Below are 17,358 nucleotides of genomic sequence, written 5' to 3' on the forward strand. Positions count from 1 at the left end.
CCATGAGTGGAAATAATCTCTGGACAGATACCCTTCAACAAATACTACTGAGTATCTACTATGTGCCGGGGACTGGGCAGAGCGAAGTAAGACCTAGTGATGCCCTCAGCACAAAACCAAGGACTGAGAATTATTCACCAAGGAGGAAGGCCCCTGAGCCTTTCTGGGGGGACAAATTAGGGAGGATGGGATGGCCCATCTGATTCCAGAATCCCCACTTAGCTGCTTTCCTGGGAATCCTCTAGAGAGGATCTGGAGAAGTTCCTGACCAGTGCAGGGTAGAGCTCACTTACATCCTGTCTCCTGACTTTGCTGCTCTGTCCAGCCAGAGGCAGACAAGCCCCTGGCCACCTTGGAATGAGATTTACTTCCCCAAGTTCTATCAGCTCTTGACAGAAGCCAAAGGGCCTGACGACAGGTCTGGGGCCACTGTCCTACGTGGAGCTGTCAGGGTACCCAAGCACCGATTATAGTCATAACTCTTGCCCCAACAGGTACACATAGGGCAGGGGCTGACCACAGGGACCTGAGCCCATGGAGATGGGATCTGGTCTCAATGACGTTGCGGCAGGCTGGAGTGTGGCCTCATGCCAGGCCCAGGGCCAAAGATACGTGGTCCTTAACCTTGAGAAGCTCACAGATCAAACCCCTTTATCCCAAAATTTTCAAGCACAATGGAGTTGCAGCAGGGCCACTTCCCTGCCTGGTGCTCTATTCCCTGTGCCTACAAGGTATAGGTTACACATCACCTTCCTGAGAAGCCCTGAGAAAGAATTGGGCCGAAGGGCTTCAGCATCCAGGGCTTCACAACGCAGAGCGGCCAAAGCGGTACATTTGGGTGAACAAAGGGTCCTGGGGCTCGTGGATGCCCCTAGCGCTCCCCCTCCACCTAGCTGGCAAAAAGTCTTAGGGCATTATTACTCTGAAATTTCTAGCCAGAGGTGGCCCACTCAGGGCTGGGGAGAAGAGGGTGCCAGGCTCACCCAACTTTTTGGAAAAGACCAGAAGATAGTTTCAAAGGACTCATGCCGGGGTGCAGGTAACTGATGCCGGCGTTCCAGAAGGGGTGTCCCTTGGTTGAGGAGGCTGGGCTGCTCCCCCTCGCCAAGTGCAAGGGTGTCTGGAGGTTCTTCTGCCTCGACACTTCCCCACATGGGCGCCCTCCCGACTCCCCTGGGTTCCCAAGCGCCCTAAAGGAACTCCTTGAAGCAACCTCAGCCCTACAGCACCCTTCAGAGGGCGGATCCCCTCCAGCTAGAGCCTTAAAGCACTAAGCGCGTCGCGCAGGCGCGCCGAGCTCAGCCACAACCCCGCCTCTTGCTTGCCTCGACCCGCCCCTTCCGCTCTCTGGGGCGGGGCTAAGCGCGGCTTCCGGCGGAAACCTGGAATCGAGCCGAAAATGAAGTTCCTAAGTTGCTGTAGTGCCGCTCCTCATTCTTGTGTCCCGGGTCCAAATTTAGGTTTTCATGCTCAACTCTAACAAGGTCCTGAGACCCCACGCTACCTTCCACATTCCAGTTTCGGCAGCAAGTTACTGCAGAACCTGAAGCCAGGGAAGGAACTTGTTTCCGGCCTCACCTCCCACACTCTCCTGCCCTTCCCCGGGCCGCGTCTGCCTCCCTGACCATGGCCCAGAAGCCGAAGGTAGACCCCCACGTCGGGCGCCTGGGATACCTGCAGGCACTGGTCACGGAATTCCAGGAGACGGAGAGCCAAGGTGAGAGCGGCAGGGTGGGGGGCAGGGGACGGGGCAGGGGTCCGGCCGTGACAGCCGCCCCGGACCTGGCTCCAGCGCCACTTTTCCGCCGCAGACGCCAAAGAGCAAGTACTAGCCAACCTCGCCAACTTCGCCTATGATCCCAGTAACTACCCGTATCTGCGGCAGCTGCAGGTCCTCGATTTATTCCTCGATTCCCTGTCGGAGGAGAATGAAACCCTGGTGGAGTTTGCAATTGGTAAGGATGGGGCAGGTCTCCCAGTTACCTGTTTGACTTGGTGAAGTAAGTGATTTAAAGGTCAGTCACTGGGAAAGGAATCTTTTAGGCAGTCCCTCTGTTGAGAAGGCAGATCTTCCCGATGTCTGTGCCAGCGATGTCTGTGCCACCTCTTCGGTTCACACATTGTCCCGGGTCACAGCCAGTTTGAGTCGGGTCTGGAACTAATGTGCAGGACTCCCTCTGCATGTCTGCCTTTCCCCCTACTGAGAGATGAGATCATAAATGAAGGAATGGATTGAAGCCACTTGGAGGGAAAAAAATTTATAGAATGCTGGGTTTATTTTTTTAAATTTTTTAAAGATTTTATTTGAGAGAGAGAGCACGAGTGGGGGGAGCTGGAGCCCCAAGTGAGGCTCTGCATGTCAGGCTCTATGCTGGGTGTGGAGTCTGCTTGAGATTCTTGACACCCCCTTCATGTGCTCTCTCTGTTTAAAAAAAAAAAAAAGTTGCATGCTCTACCAACTGAGCCAGCCAGGCACCCCCATGAACTTTGTATTTTAGACCAGTTTTAGAAAAATTGCGAGGATAATACAGAGAGTCCCCATATGTGCCATGCCCAGTTTCTCTATTATTAACCACTTACATTAGTATGGTACGTTTATTAGAATTAATAAGCCCAATATATATTTTTTTAAGATTTTATTTATTTATTAGAGAGAGAGCACAAGCAGGGGGAGCGGCAGAGGGAGAGGGAGAAGTAGGCTCCCCGCTGAGCAGGGAGCCCGATGCTGGGCTTGAACCCAGGACCCTGAGATCATGACCTGAGCAGACATTTAACCAGCTGAACTACCCAGGTTCTTTGATACATTATTATTAAAAGTCCATACTTGATTAATTTCCTTAGTTTTTTCCTAATACCGTTTTACTATTCCAGGATCCCATCCAGGGTGTACTATATTACTTTTAGTTGTCACATCTTGGGCTTCTCTGGACTGTGCCAGTTTCTTAGACTTACTCTTTTTTGGATGACATTGATGGTTTCAAGGAGTACTGGTCAGGTATTTTGTAGACTGTCCCTTAACTGGGATTTGTCTGATGCCTTTTTCTTGTTGTGGGTTTTAGGGGGAGGACTGCCACAGAAGTAAGTGCCGTTTCACCACATCATGTCATGGAGCCGTGCTGTCAGCATGAGGTCTCACTGTTGATCATGGCCTTGATATTGTATTCCCTGGAAGGAAGGCACTACATAAATTCTCTCTCTCTCTCTCTTTTTTTTTAAGATTTTACTTATTTGAAAGAAAGAGAATAAGAGAGAGAGAGCATGAGAGGGGGGAGGATCAGAGGGAGAAGCAGACTCCCTGCTGAGCAGGGAGCCTGGTGTGGCAATGGATCTTGGGACTCCAGGATCATGACCTGAGCCAAAGGCAGTCGTTTAACCAACTGAGCCACCCAGGCGCCCATAAATTATTTCTTTTAACCATTAGTAGTCTCTTTTCATGACGCTAATTGTTGAAGGATCCAGACCAGTTCTGCAGAATTTCCCACCTTCCTAATTTTTTCCTAATTGTCTGGTTGCCTCTTTCTGGTGTCATTTAACTTGTTTCTCTTTCTCCTTTATTTCCTGGAACCTAAGTTAGATTGAAGGCCTTGATAGAATGAACTAACACTTTTTTTTTTTTTTTTTTTTTTTTTTTTGGCACTGAATACATCAGGTAGGTGTGTTGTAAAATTTTGAAAGACCATCCAGACAGGGGCATCTGGGTGGTTCAGTCGGTTATGTGGCTGCCTTCGCTCGGGTCATGATCCCAGGGTCCTGGGATCGAGCCCTGAGTCAGGCTCCCTGCTCAGTGGGGAGTCTGCTTCTCCCTCTTCCTCTGCCGCTCCCCCAGTTCATGCGCTCACACACACTCTATCTCAGATAAATAAATAAAATCTTTAAAAAAAAAAAAAAAAAAACAAGACTATCCAGGCTGGCCCCTACTATTTGGGGTGGCTGGGGCATCCCTCCTCTTCACACCACAATAGATCTCACCCATGTGTATGGACATGCTGGGTGTATTCATGCCTGCCCTGTGGCCGCTCCTTGGACTTAGGAGTGTACACACAGCAGTGGGGTTGCACACATCAACAGCAGAGTCCACGCGTGGGAGTCAGGATCCAGAAATGAGGCCCATGCAGCTGTGCGAGCAGGTTCAGGGCCTGGAGCTCCATGTATGGGAGAAAGGAGGATGGGCTCTGGTGGGCTCCCTGGACTCTTCATCCTGTGGAGAGGGCCAGACTAGGCCCTCTGGAAGATCATTATGCTAAATAAATATTCTAAACCATCAGTCACTTCAAGACTTTCCTCTGTGTAAGTCCTCCATCCCCTCCCTCTGCTCCCCAGCTTCTGCCATCTGAGTGGTGACAGTGGCCCTTGGGAAGCATAACCTCCACCTAGGAGTGACAGAGCTCCTCCAACTCAAACTTTGGACTGGAGGAAACGTGTATAAAAGGAGCAGTCCAGGGGCGCCTGGATGACTCAGTCGTTAAGCGTCTGCCTTCGGCTCAGGTCATGATCCCAGCGTTCTGGGATCGAGCCCCACATTGGGCTCCCTGCTCAGCAGGAAGCCTGCTTCTCCCTCTCCCACTCTCCCTGCTTGTGTTCCCTCTCTCGCTGCCTCTCTCTCTGTCAAATAAATAAATAAAATCTTTAAATTAAAAAAAAAAAAAGGAGCAGTCCCCCACAAAAAGTTTTTGCAGGATCAGGAAGTAACTTGCTCAGGGCAAGAGCACTCTAAGACCCTGGTCGGCTGAGCTGGAGACTTGGGCCTGGCCTGGGTTCTTGCTCTCCTGGGCAGCTTCCCAGAGTGGGTGACCCGGCCCCAGACCCAGAGCCTGCAGTCCCAGCTTCTCCTCTTCCTAGCTGATTCTTGTGGACAAGATCTGTCTGTCCCTTCTCTGAGACTCCTCTCCTCACCTGTGGCCCTACGTTGCAGGCCAGTTGTGGGGAGCAGAAGTGGGTGTATGCGTGGCTGTGTCTCCGTGAAGGTACTTGGCCTCTTTGGTCACTTTCTTAGTATCCTTATCACCAGTTTTCCTTTTCCCTGCCACTTTTCCTCATTTTCTCTTCCTCTCCTTCCACCAGCACAAGGTTCCTGATCCCCAGAGTCATCGCTTTCTCAGCATTGAATCCCTCCATGAGATTGTCTGCAGAGTAAATTTGGCTTGTATTTATTGTGCATGACTTACCAGGAGAGTTCCAGTCATACTTAGATGCATATTTTGTTACTGCTGTCATTCCCTTTTCTCTTCATGTCACCGGCCCTGAATGGGAAGCACTGGCAGGTGCTTATTTGGCTAACAGGCCCCGCGTGCTGTGCTTTGTAGCTTCAGCTCTTTCATCTCTGGTGGCAAGCCTGAAATTGTATCTCCAGATGGCAGAGCTCAGCTTTGCTTATCTCTGGGGAAGGCCAGGGAAGGGCCCAGAAGGTGCAGAGTACTGGCCAGGACTCAGTGCTGTAGCTCTGAGTGGGATTGGTTCTGGAGTAAGGGCAGAGAGGAGAGCTGGTTTAGATTACCTCGGGCTCGCATAACCAAACCCAGCGTCTGTTGGTTGGCAAGGACCCTAGTGAGTTTGATAAGAGCTGAGCTTTAGGGTCAAGGCAGGTCTGGGTTCAAGTCCTTGCTCTCCCAGGCATGTGATTTCCTTTCTCCCGTCATCTGTCAGGTGGGGCAGCGTCTGTACCTGCCTCACAGAATTGTTGAGAGAATTAAATGAGACAAAGTGTCTGCAGCTGCTGGATCCCCTAGACCTCCCCCCAAGGGACTGGTGTTCGGGGCCCTTTTGAGGATAAACGGTTCCCTCATCTCCCAAAGAGGTGAGGTGGGATGGCATTCTGTCCTTCAAGAGAACCACCCACATGCTTTAGGGATTCTTTCCTTTTGGAAAAACATCATTGACTGATAGGAAAAGATATGAAGGTTGATCAGTAGCCTCCCATCTAGTGTCCGGGTAGCATTCGGTGAAGGGAGCCTGCTCTAATATGTGCACGGGCGCCGCCGTTACAGAGCTGGTGGTCTGGGGCTTAGAAGGACTTGTAGGAATAGCTAGCATTTATAGAGAACCCTCTGTGTGCCAGGTACTGGCTTTTGTGCTTTGTCGCCTTTGACCCTGAGGCACACTAAATGTTAGGTGTGCTCAGAACCTCCATTTTCCATAAGAAGTCTGAGGCTTAGGAAGGATCAGGTTGGCCAAAGGTTTAAAGAGTGCCAGCCTGGGAGGGAAAACCAAGGCTGTCAGATTCTAGAAGAGAACAGAGGAGTTCCCTATTCCTAGGATTGTGGACTGTGAAAGCTCGAAAGGCACTGCAAACCCTTCATTTCACTGATGAGGAAACTGAGGCATAGACCACCCCCATCAGCTGGTTAGTGGCAGGTCAGGGTCAGAACGCAGGCTTCCGTCGGTCGGTCTAGCAGCCCGGCACGATTGCAGGTGTCCTTCCAGGTGGTGCTGATGCATTCAGCTGAGATAAGACCTCTCCTGTCAGGTGGCTCCACCTGTGCGGAGGGCTGAAAGCTGCAGTGGCGAGGCCCTGTGCCTGACTGTTGACTTTCTGTGGGGGCCATCTTCCTGTGACCCCTCCGACACCCCTGCAGCCTTCAAGAAGAATCTGGTTATGGTGATTGCTGATAACACACAGGGCTTTTTGAGTCTTTGTACTTTCCCCTTTCTTGTCCTTTGCTTTTGTGGGTTTGTCCATTTAGAACAATTGTAGAGCTATTTTACTTACCCTCTGGTTGTCGTCCTGTAAGGGCTCTGTGTCACCAACCACAAGGCCAGTAGTACTAAGCTGTCTTTACGTGTGAGGAAACAACTCCTCAGTGAGGTTAGGTCCGTTGCCTGAGGCTCCCACTGTTAGTGATGACTGGAGCCAGGAATTTACCCATTCTTCCTGGATCCAAATTCTGTGCCCAGGGGCCCCAGTTGGCAGAGCCAAGGCTCAAACTCCAGAGTGTTGTCTTTCCTTGTTCTTTCCACTACACCTTGCATTTCCGCGCTATCCTTGAGGTGCTTCTGGTGGGAAGTCATCCCTGCTCCTAATGGTGGTGCTCACCGTCCAGGCCACGTTTGGCATCTAAGGGAGACTGCCACTGGAAGGCCGTACTGGTTGGCCCTTGCTGAGGGTGGAGGATGGGAGTGGGAGAGTTATGGAGGACCAGATATAAAGCCAGGATCTCAGTAAATACCCAAATGAGTGAAAGAATTTGGGGCTCTTGCTCCAAATAAAAACTCAGACAGCCTTTGGCATTAATTTGGGAATGTTTGCCCAAAGCACCATGGGTTGACTCTCAGGTGTTCTGTATGCAGCCTCTGCACACCTGCGCCTTCCTAGATGCTGTATGGAGATTGAACGGAACCAGGAGAGAGTTTCCTGCTCCATGAAAACTGGTTGAATCCTAGAATGTCACCGAATACTTGGCAGTTTTGTTACTGTAACAGGGTTCAAGTAGGTGGCCTCCCTGAATTCATGTTAAATTGTTTTCCTGTGTTCTATTTCCTGCCATACATGTAGTTGCCACCAGATGGTGGTGGTGCTCAGAAAAAGGCTGGTAGATAAATCCTCAGCTGTCTCTGGAAAACAATATTTAATACAATTGAAGATAGACACACCCTCTGACCCAGCAGTTACTTTCATAGGGTTAGGGCGCATGCACATCCAGACACGTGCAAAAATGTCACTACCAGCATTATCTGTAGCAGTCCCAAACTTGAAACAGTCAGTAATAGAATGGATACTGACGTGGGATGTTAATACTCCTTACTTAGCAAGGTAAATAAACAAATCTGTAGCTACATGCAGTAATTTTACTAACATAACCTTAAGCAAACGATGTTAGACACATGGTATATACAGTGTAACTCTATTTACATAAAGTCCAAAAATATGCAGAAGTGAATTATAGTTTTAATATAGTGGGGATATATATATTGTACAAAAATTTTTTTTAAGATGTTTTGTATTTATTAGAGTCAGAGTGTGAACAGGGGGAGAAGCAGAGGGAGAGGGACAAGCAGACTCGGCACTGAGCACAGAGCCCGACACAGGGCTTAATCCCATTATCCCAAGATCATGACTTGAGCTGAAATCAAGTGAGTCAGATGCTCAACCAACTGAGACACCCAGCTGCCCTTAAAATTATTTTTTATTAAAAATTTAAAAGTTCCCGCTTGTTAATTAGAAATTATTAAATCTTTAAAAAATATTTTATTTGTTTATTTGAAAGAGAGAGAGAACACTAGAGAAAGAGAGCAAGCATGAGTGGGAGGGAGAGGGAGAGGGAGAGGCAGACTCCCCACTGAGCAGGGAGCCTGATGCAGGACTCTATCCCAGGACCCCGGGATTATGACTGAGCCGAAGGCAGATGCTTAACTGAGCCACCCCCCACCCCGAGGAATTCCTTTTTAATCAGAAAGATGTCTAACCCCTGGAGCCTAACTCATCAGTGAGAGAAGGAGGTACAGGGAGGCCCCAGAGTGTGGAGGATGGAGCAAGGGCTCTGTGGTGGGCAGATCTAGTTAGAATCCCAGTACTGCCTCTGAGGACCCAGGTGACTGGCGAAAGTGATTCAGTTTCTCTAAGCCTCAGTTTCTTCATCAGTAAAATGGGGAGAGAATTAAATAATGTGATTAAATACCGTCCCCCTCCCAGCACACAGTAGATGTGGACCAACCATGCACCTGTTTATAGCCCCAGAGGCTGGCACAGCGCCCATACCTACAACCCACAGGTGCAGAAGAGGGCTGACGCATACAGGTAGAGTTTAGCAAAGAGAACGCAAATGCCCACGTAAGCAGCACCAAGGTCAGGAGCTAAAATAATGTCAGCAGTCCAAAAGCCCCTATATGTCCCTTTCTGATCCAGTTCTCTTTCCTATCAGAGGTGAACACCTTCCTGACTTATAATAATTTAATAATTTCTGGGGTGCCTGGGTGGCTCAGTTGGTAGAGCATACAACTCTTGATCTTGGGGTCGTCAGTTCGAGCCCCACGTTGGGCATAGGGTTTACTTTAAAAAAAAGAAGAAAAAAGAAAAAATTCCTCAGCTATCCATCTGTGGCAGGATTCCCCTTATAGAAAGGAGGTGATGTCAGTGTTCTCACCTCACTGCTCCCTTCCACAGTAGCTGGGCAGGGCAGCCAGCCTCTGCCTTTCCTCCCAGACTTGCAGAGACCAGTTCCCCTTCCTCTGATTTCTGGGCACAAGCACACCTTGTCTGTGTGTGTATGTGTTAATTTATGTGGATACATGATTAATTCACATGGTACAGAATTCAGAAGGGAATGTGGAGAATGGTAACTCCCTCTGCAGCCTTTTCTGGAAGCAACCATTGTTACTAGTTTCTTTTATATCCTCCCAGAGATATTTTCAGAATTTACAGACAAATCTGTATGGGTTTTTTTTTTTTTTTGCAGGTTCTGCATGTGTGGTAGAATATGTATATTCTGCTTTTTATTTTTTTAACTTAGCATCATGTCTTGGTGCACCTGCAGCGTCAGCCCACAAAGAGTTGCCTTATTCTTTGCAAATGCTGCATGCCATTCCCTGGCACCCAGGGACCGGTGTTTAGCCACCCTTAGGGGTGGACATTCAGGTTGTTTCCATGTGCTCTCCCAAGCATTGCTGCTGTGGATAACCTTATTTGTATGCCATTTCTCCCCTGGAAGGGTATACGAGTAGCATAAGTTCCCAGAAGTGAAATATAGGTCAGAAGTATGAAAAACCATGTTTTCTCTTCTTTCGATTTCATTTGATGTTTGTTATGATGGGAAACATTCATGATTTAAGTCAAAACTGTATACAAGTTATTTTGAGAGAAGTCTCACTTCCATCTCTATCCCTTTCACCCTGTTGCCCTCCTTTTTATACATAGTGGTAACTATACACTGTTCTACCCCTCAACATTTAAATTTTAGAAAGAGCTGTTTTCAAGATGCTAAAGTAAAACCCAAGAACAAATAGTCCCAAATGAAGATTTTTATTTGGGATGGGCTGCAGCCAGCCCAGCACCCAGGGGTGGCTGAGTCATCAGATGGAGTAGTCTTGGGCCGCTCTCTCCTAGGGCTTGCCCAGCCTCCAGCTGCTGGCTAAGCATTTACGGGCATGACCTCATTTAATCCCCAGAACAATCCTTAGACCCTCCTGTCTCAGCAGCAGTGCCCTACTTGCTGTGTGACCTCTCTGAGCCTCCAGCTTTCTCATCCTCGTTTGTACTTGGGGTTTTCTCTTTTGCCTCTCCTGGGGATTTCTTTGATTCCTTGTGCCTAGAAGGGCCCTGCTTTTGCCCCTTGTTCTCTTTGTGTCTTGTCTGGTTTGTCCAAAACGTGTTCATCAGCCAGTCAGAACTTGTTCTCCTTTCTGTTTGGTAACCGTGGTTTAAGATGCCACACCATCAACATATGGAGAACTGCACGTATCGTGTGTCAATTTGACTTTTTTTTCCCCTTGAACTTTTTAAGTTTTTGTTTATTTATTTTTATTTTATTTTTTTTAAAGATTTTATATATTTATTGGACAGAGAGAGAGAGACAGCTAGTGAGAGAGGGAACACAAGCAGGGGGAGTGGGAGAGGAAGAAGCAGGCTCCCAGCAGAGCAGGGAGCCCAGTGCGGGGCTCGGTCCCAGAACGCCGGGATCACGCCCTGAGCTGAAGGCAGACGCTTAACAACTGAGCCACCCAGGCGTCCCTAAGTTTTTATTTAAATTCCAGTAAGTTAACATTCAGTGAAATATTAGTTTCAGGTATATGATAAAGTGATTCAAGACTTCCGTACAACACCCAGTGCAGTTTGATGGATTTTTAAATTCATTAAGGTATATGTACACCCATGTAACCAGCACTAAACTCAAGATAGAGTGTTTCCATCTCCCCCAGAAGAGTCCCTCCACACCATCTCCCAGTCAGTGTCTTCTACCCTCAGGTAACCACTATTCTAACCCGTGGGTTTTGCCTGTTTTGTTGTTGTTTTAAGATTTTATTTTGGTGGGTGATGGAGCATGGAGCCTGCTTAAGATTCTCTCTCCCTCTGTGGCCCTCCCCCCCTCATGCTCTTACGCCTGCTCTCTCAAAAAAAAAAAAAAAAAATTTAAGTCATCTGCACGCTCAATGTGGGGCTTGAGCTCGCAACCCCAGATCAAGATTTGCTTGCTCCACCAACTGAGCCAGCCCGGCGTCCGTGTTTTCAGGGGCTTCGTCTTAGTGGAATCACACAGGATGGACTCCTGTGTCTGGTTTCTTTCACTCAGTGTTTTCGAGATTCATCCATATTGTTACAGTGTCATGAGCTCACATCTTCGTATGAATATGCCGCAGTTGGTTCATCCGTTCACCTGGTGATGAAGATTTGTTTCTAGTGGAGAGCCTTGATGAATAAAGCTGTTACAAATGTTTGTACGCAAGGGTTCTTGTGGACATAGGTCCTGCTTTCTCTTGGATTCAGGTAGAAGTGTAATTGCTGAGTCATAGGGTAGGTGTGTGTTCAACGTCAGTGTGTGAGGCTCCTGGCCACCGGCGTGTGAGAATTCCAGCACCCCCACCTCCCACCGGCCCTTAGTCTCGGCCATGTGTTTTGTTTCAGCTGTTACAGGAGGTGTGTGCAGCCACCTGATGGAGGTTTGGATTTTCATTTCTCTGAGAAGTAGTGACGAGCACACTGTAATGCGTCGCTCTTCTTGAGCAGAGTTTATTCAAGTCTCTACTCATTTTTACATTGTGTTCATCTTTTCTCGATAGGCAGTAATATATATTCTTTACATATTCTGGAAGGAGTCCTCTTTCAGATACGTAATTTATTAATATTTTCTCCTTTTGTCCTTTTACTTTTTTTAATGGTGTCATTTGGTGAGTTTTACTTTCTAAATGAAATTTAGCTTTTAAAAAGAAATCCTTTTCTAGGGCACCCGGGTGGCTCAGTAGGTTAAGCGGCCGGCTCTTGATTTCGGCTCAGGTCATGATCTCAGGGTCCTAGGATCGAGCCCCGGATCCGGCTCCATCCTCAGGGGAGTCTGCTTGAGGTTCTCTCTTTTTCTCTCCCTCTGCCCCTACTGCTCATGTGCATGTGCGTGCTTTCTCTCTCTCTAAAATAAGTGAGTCTTTAAAAAAATCCCTTTCCTGCTTATAAAAATAACATTTTCTACCCTGTTTCCTCTCCACAGAAAACACAAAACAAACAGAACATTTCTGTGGAGGTAAACTTGGAAAATAAAGGAAATAAAAATGACTCCTAATCCTGCTGCACAGAGATAAGCGTTGTTAACCTTTTGCTGTTTGCAGCTTGTCTTTTGTTAATGTCTGTCCATTTATTGAGCATCTAGTATATCCCAGGCTGAGGTGACTAAATGAGACAAGACAAATTCCCCCTCTGGTGGGAGTTGTGGTTTAGTGGGGCAGCCTTTAGTAAACCTGACAAATAGCTTAGGCGTGAAGAGGAGACACAAAGAAGTTGAGGGGAGAGCGCTGGGGAGAGGGGTTGTGAGGGTGGTCGTGGAAGGCTCTCAGAAGAGCTGACATCGTGCCAGACTTGTTCATTGCAGTTTTATCATACATACAATTTGGTGACGTTTTTCCCTCCTTATGTTGCAGGCATTTCCCATATTAAATACTCTTTGAAAACGTGATTTTTTAAGAACTGTATCATTTGCCATCATACAACATACCCAACTGGGTCCAACCAGTTTGCTTTCGCTGGGCATTATTTAGGAAGCTTCCAGTTGTTGCGTTCCTCTTTTCCTGTAGCCCTCCTTCATTCTTCAGGGCAGGCTCACGGAAGTAGACTCGGGGGAGAGCTCAGTTAGCTGTGGCCTCAGCTTCTCATGGGTCTCCTGGATCCATTTTGGGTGCTTCCGTTCAGACTTGTTGTCCACTGAAGCCTTCTCTTTGCAAGTGCTCACTCTTGTTTTCCGCTCTGAGGATCGCTGCCAGCAGGTGGAGGAGAATGCCCTGTGGTTGGGCCCCAGGCAGTGGCAAGCTCGGACAGGCATAGGATCCATCCTTGGAGACTTCCTAGGTCTACGAATGGGGAGCAGATGGGGCCAGCTGTCCTGAGACCTCCTCCTGCCTTCACCCTCCAGCAGATCCCATCTGACTGTCCCCCAGCCTGGGTGGCGGTGTCCCACCCAGGCTCATCTCTGTGTGATGATGACTCACTGGCCAAGGGTGACTCAGACTTCATCTTATCATACTTTACAGCAGAGATAAATCCCATCCCCTGCCCCCAGTCAGTTAATCTACAGTGTGGGTAGGAGGCTGGTTCACTGCTGAAGTTCAGAAGAGATGGTGTGGATGTGTCCGGGAAGCCAGAGGCCTGCCAGAGCATTGCCACTTGTCCCTTGACCGTGGCATGGGGCTTCCCATCTTCTGGGACTTTGGACGACTCAACAGCCTCTGCTTCCACTAAAATCGGGGTGATTGTAACACTTCATGGGGTTCAGTTATGTTCCCAGCATGTGGCCAGTGAGTGTCCACAGTGGCAGGTACCTGGGATACTGAGGTAAACCAGAGAGCAGGGCCCTGCCTTACGGTGTCCAGTGACAGGGACAGACAGCAAGTACGGAAGGAAGTCAGCAGGATGCCCCAGGATGTGCTGAGGGCTCCACGGAGGTGAACAGCTGTGAAGTAGTACCAGCAGGTCAGGACTCTGTGTCCCATAGGGGGACAGAATGCCTTGTCTCCCTGTGTCCCATAGGGAGGACAGAATGCCTTGTCTCCCTTGCCTTGTGATTCCGGGAGTGCTCCTCAGCTCCTTCCTTCCCTCAGGGGTGCTCTGAGTCACAGCTCGGATCCCAGAACTGCAGAAGTCCATGGTAGGCGACATCTCAGGGAGCTGATGGTGCAGGCCCCGGCCCTCTGCAGTTCAGCCCTTTTCCGAAGCTCACCGCTGTACAGCCCTTCCAACAAGTATCTGTGGAACGCCTCTTGCACCAGGCACCAAGGACCTGGTGGGAATAAGATGGCCACGGTCTTGACCTCCAGGCACCTGCCTTCTAGTGGGGCTTGGCAGCTAGTGAGGAAGAAGACAAACCTGCCAGGTGGTTTCTCAGGGTTCTAAGCATATGAAGAAAGTAGCATGCAGGGATGAAGGGAGTGTCCTAGACATGGAGGGAGTCGGGAGTGGGGTGGTATTCCAGGGGAACCTTACTGGTGTGGGAGCCGTGAAATGTTGGTTACCAGCAAAAGGGAGGCAGCATGTGATAATCTGGGGCCAGAAGGTCACAGGGACAGGCTAAGGCTGCGAGTGACAGGGAGAAAGAGAAGGACCAGACCAGATGGCACAGGGCCATGAAGACCTCAGAGGGGAATTTGGATTTTAGCACAGGGAGAAGTCCCTAGAGGCCGAATGGATTAAACTTTTTTTTTTTTTTAAAGATTTTATTTATTTGGCAGAGAGACAGGCAGCGAGAGGGAACACAAGCAGGGGGAGTGGGAGAGGAAGAAGCAGGCTCCCATTGGAGGAGCCTAATTCAGGGCTCAATCCCAGGACCCTGGAATCACGCCCTGAGCTGAAGGCAGACGCTTAACGACTGAGCCACCCAGGCGCCCTGGATTTAACTTTAAAAGACATTTCCCTATAGCAGGACTTAAACTGACCCAGGTACTGTGAGGGAGGGGGCGGCAGTGCCGAACCCGGGCAGACTCCTGTCCCTGGAAGAGGCATGTCCCTGCCAGCCCCCAACTGTCCCCCCTTGCTCTAGCCTCTTAATAAATTACACTGCATCCATAAGGTAGTGCACTGCACAGCCGTTAAATGATGCCATTGTTGTACAGTCCATTGCTGAATGAAAAAAGCTGGCTTATAAAACAGGAAAGTATCACATTTTTATTAAATGTTTGTATGTATTCACGTATTTTGAAGTTGAGGAAGGAAAAGCAAATGTTAGATGGTAGGATTAAAGTGATTTATAATTTGGCTTCTAGTATTTTTAACAGCTTTTTTGAAATAATTGCTATATAAAAAGCTGTACATCTTTAAAGGATACAGTTTGATAAGTTTTGGCATGTGTGAAATCATCACCTTACCTACGTTTAATTTTTTTTTTTTTTTTTTTTTTTTATTTTTTTTTTTTTTTTTTTTTTTAGATTTTATTCATTTGTATGACAGAGCCAGTGAGAGAGGGAACACAAGCGGGGGAGTGGGAGAGGGAAAAGCAGGCTTCCCGCTGAGCAGGGAGCCAGATGCAGGGCTCAATCCCGGGACCCCAGGATCACGACCCGAGCTGAAGGCAGACACTTAACTGACTGAGCCACCTGGGCACCCGTTTTTTAATTCTGTAAAGTGATGTATCATGGGTTTTATTTTTTGTTTTTGTGTGTGTGTGTGGTTTTTTTTTTTTGTTTTTTTTTTTTTGCTTTAAAAAAAAAAAAGGAAAGCATATGACATTGAACTGGCTGTTCCAAGGAGGAAAGGGATTGGTACCCACTTCTTGAAAGCTAGGCTGTGGCAGGCAGGCAGGCCTTCAGGAGCCTTGAAGAGATGGATACCAGAATGGACTTTGGATGTCTTATCCCTGGGACAAAGTGGGCAGAGAGGAGCTGGGAGGGAAGGTGGGAGGATGCACAGGCCTGGGGCATCCAGTCTCCCCTTGTTCTTCCCCAGGAGGCCTCTGTAACCTGTGCCCAGACAGGGCCAACAAGGAGCACATCCTGCAGACGGGGGGTATCCCACTCATCATCAACTGCCTGTCCAGTCCCAACGAGGAGACCGTGCTATCTGCTGTCACGACGATCATGTACCTGAGCTCACCAGGCTCTGGCTCCCACCCTGAGCTGACTGCTATGCCCGTGGTCCAGTGCATGCTGCGCTTCTCTCTCTCGGCCAACACAAGGCTCCGGAACCTGGCCCAGATCTTCCTGGAAGACTTCTGTTCCCCAAGCCAGGTGGCAGAAGCCCGCACCTGGCGGGCTCACTCCGCCCTGGGTATCCCACTGCCAAGGAGTGAGGCCCCACAGCAGCCGTGATCCAGGGAGACCTCATAGTCATGACGCCCTGACTGCTAGAGATGAGGCCACTATCCTAGTTGGGACTCAGGGAGCAGGAGCAGCCTGGCTCCCACTGAGCATGTTCTCCCCAAAAGGTGCCCTCTCGGCTATTTTAAAGGTGAGTTTTCTGAGCGTGACAGGTATTTACACTATGGTTGAGAGGCATTGAGAGAGGAGGCCAGACTTTGAGACACGTGGAGGAGAGCAAAGGCAATGCCATTTCCATAGGTTGGCACTCAACCAGCTGGAGATCAAGCTCCTGCCCCCACCCCCACACCCCACTGCCAGGCTCTCAACCTCATGGGAGAAGCAGCTGGGACCCTGGATTCAGAGGCTTTACAGAAGGGGCTTTTCCTGAGGAGCGCTGGGCCTGGGATTAGAATTGCTTGTGCTTGAGGAACAGAAATGAGAAGCCAGCTTGGGGCTCTGGGAAGGTGTCATGCCCATTCCAGGGCGACAGAGGCTAGGTACCTGCATTGCAAGCTCTCCAGGTGGGTCCTGGCTATGGTTGACCCCAACCTGGAGAACTCTGTGGCCCCGGATCAACAGTTTATCCCCACAGTCTATCTGCCAGACACCATAGGGTTTCAAAGATGAAGATGTGGTCTATACTTTTCTTTCTTTCTTTTTTTTTTTTTTAATTTATTTTAGAGAAAGAATGGGCAAGAATAGGGGGAAGAGCAGAGGAAGAGGGACAATCAGACTCTGAACCCAGCAGAGAGCCTGATGCAGGGGCCCTATCCCACAACCCCGAAATCACGACCAGAGCCAAAACCAAGAGCTGGACGCCCAACCAACCAAGCCACCCCAGCGCTCCTACTCTTTAGTGATGCAGCCCATTGACTGTTAAGGTAGCCATCAGGCGGTAAGACCACAGTTCTGAGGGTAAGGACACGCCAGAATACAGGCAAAAACCCTTGAAGCTGTGTACTCTTCTTCCCTCAGCGCTCCATGGCCTCAGCCTGAAAGTCCTGGTCCTCCTCCTCTGCCGTCAGGGTTGGGTCAATGAGGGGAGGCCCTGCCCTGGAAGTCTTAGACTCAGGAGGGCTTCAGAAATGCAAGGGTGGTGCTCGAGGGGGACAGAGGTCCAAATACTAACAGAAGTGTGTGGCTTGGAGTCCACAGTGTACGTTGGTCAGCACAGGGGAAATGGTATGGACCCCCATGGAAAGTTGGGGTTCAGGAGCAATGGGGAGCTTCCTACACTCCCTCAAGGTTGACCTCTAACCTGGTCAAGGAGAAGCAGATGCAGGAGAGATGGTGTCTGTGGTTGTGGAGGTGGGGCAGGTTCTGGAGCCACTGGACTAAGGACATGAGGAGGGAGGAGAAAGCCTTCTATCAGCCTTTCTCCGGCTGCCCCTCCTAGGGCTCCTGTCCCTTTACTTTCCCAAATAAAGGGCCTTTAAAGAG

At 49.1% G+C, this 17,358-nt stretch overlaps 1 protein-coding gene across 3 annotated transcripts; it reads left to right on the plus strand.

Annotated features, from left to right (window-relative positions):
* The first annotated feature begins 1,342 nt into the window (after positions 1-1,342).
* On the plus strand, positions 1,343-17,358 carry ARMC7 (armadillo repeat containing 7). 3 transcript variants are annotated; one of them, XR_856585.3, is made up of 4 exons: positions 1,356-1,717; positions 1,812-1,955; positions 15,566-16,066; positions 16,600-17,358. XR_856585.3 is itself a non-coding variant. In XM_011225757.3 (3 exons), exons 1-3 carry the CDS (start codon positions 1,627-1,629, stop codon positions 15,704-15,706), a joined length of 312 nt encoding a protein of 103 aa, XP_011224059.1. In that variant the 5' UTR covers positions 1,343-1,626. The 3 variants fall into 3 exon arrangements, 2 of the variants coding, with proteins under 2 accessions (XP_011224059.1, XP_002919883.1); XM_011225757.3 differs by lacking the exon at positions 16,600-17,358 and having other exon boundaries at positions 1,343-1,717; positions 1,812-1,891; positions 15,566-15,706; XM_002919837.4 differs by having other exon boundaries at positions 15,566-17,358.

This window comes from Ailuropoda melanoleuca, chromosome 13, assembly GCF_002007445.2.
Source record: "Ailuropoda melanoleuca isolate Jingjing chromosome 13, ASM200744v2, whole genome shotgun sequence".
NCBI lineage: Eukaryota > Metazoa > Chordata > Mammalia > Carnivora > Ursidae > Ailuropoda > Ailuropoda melanoleuca.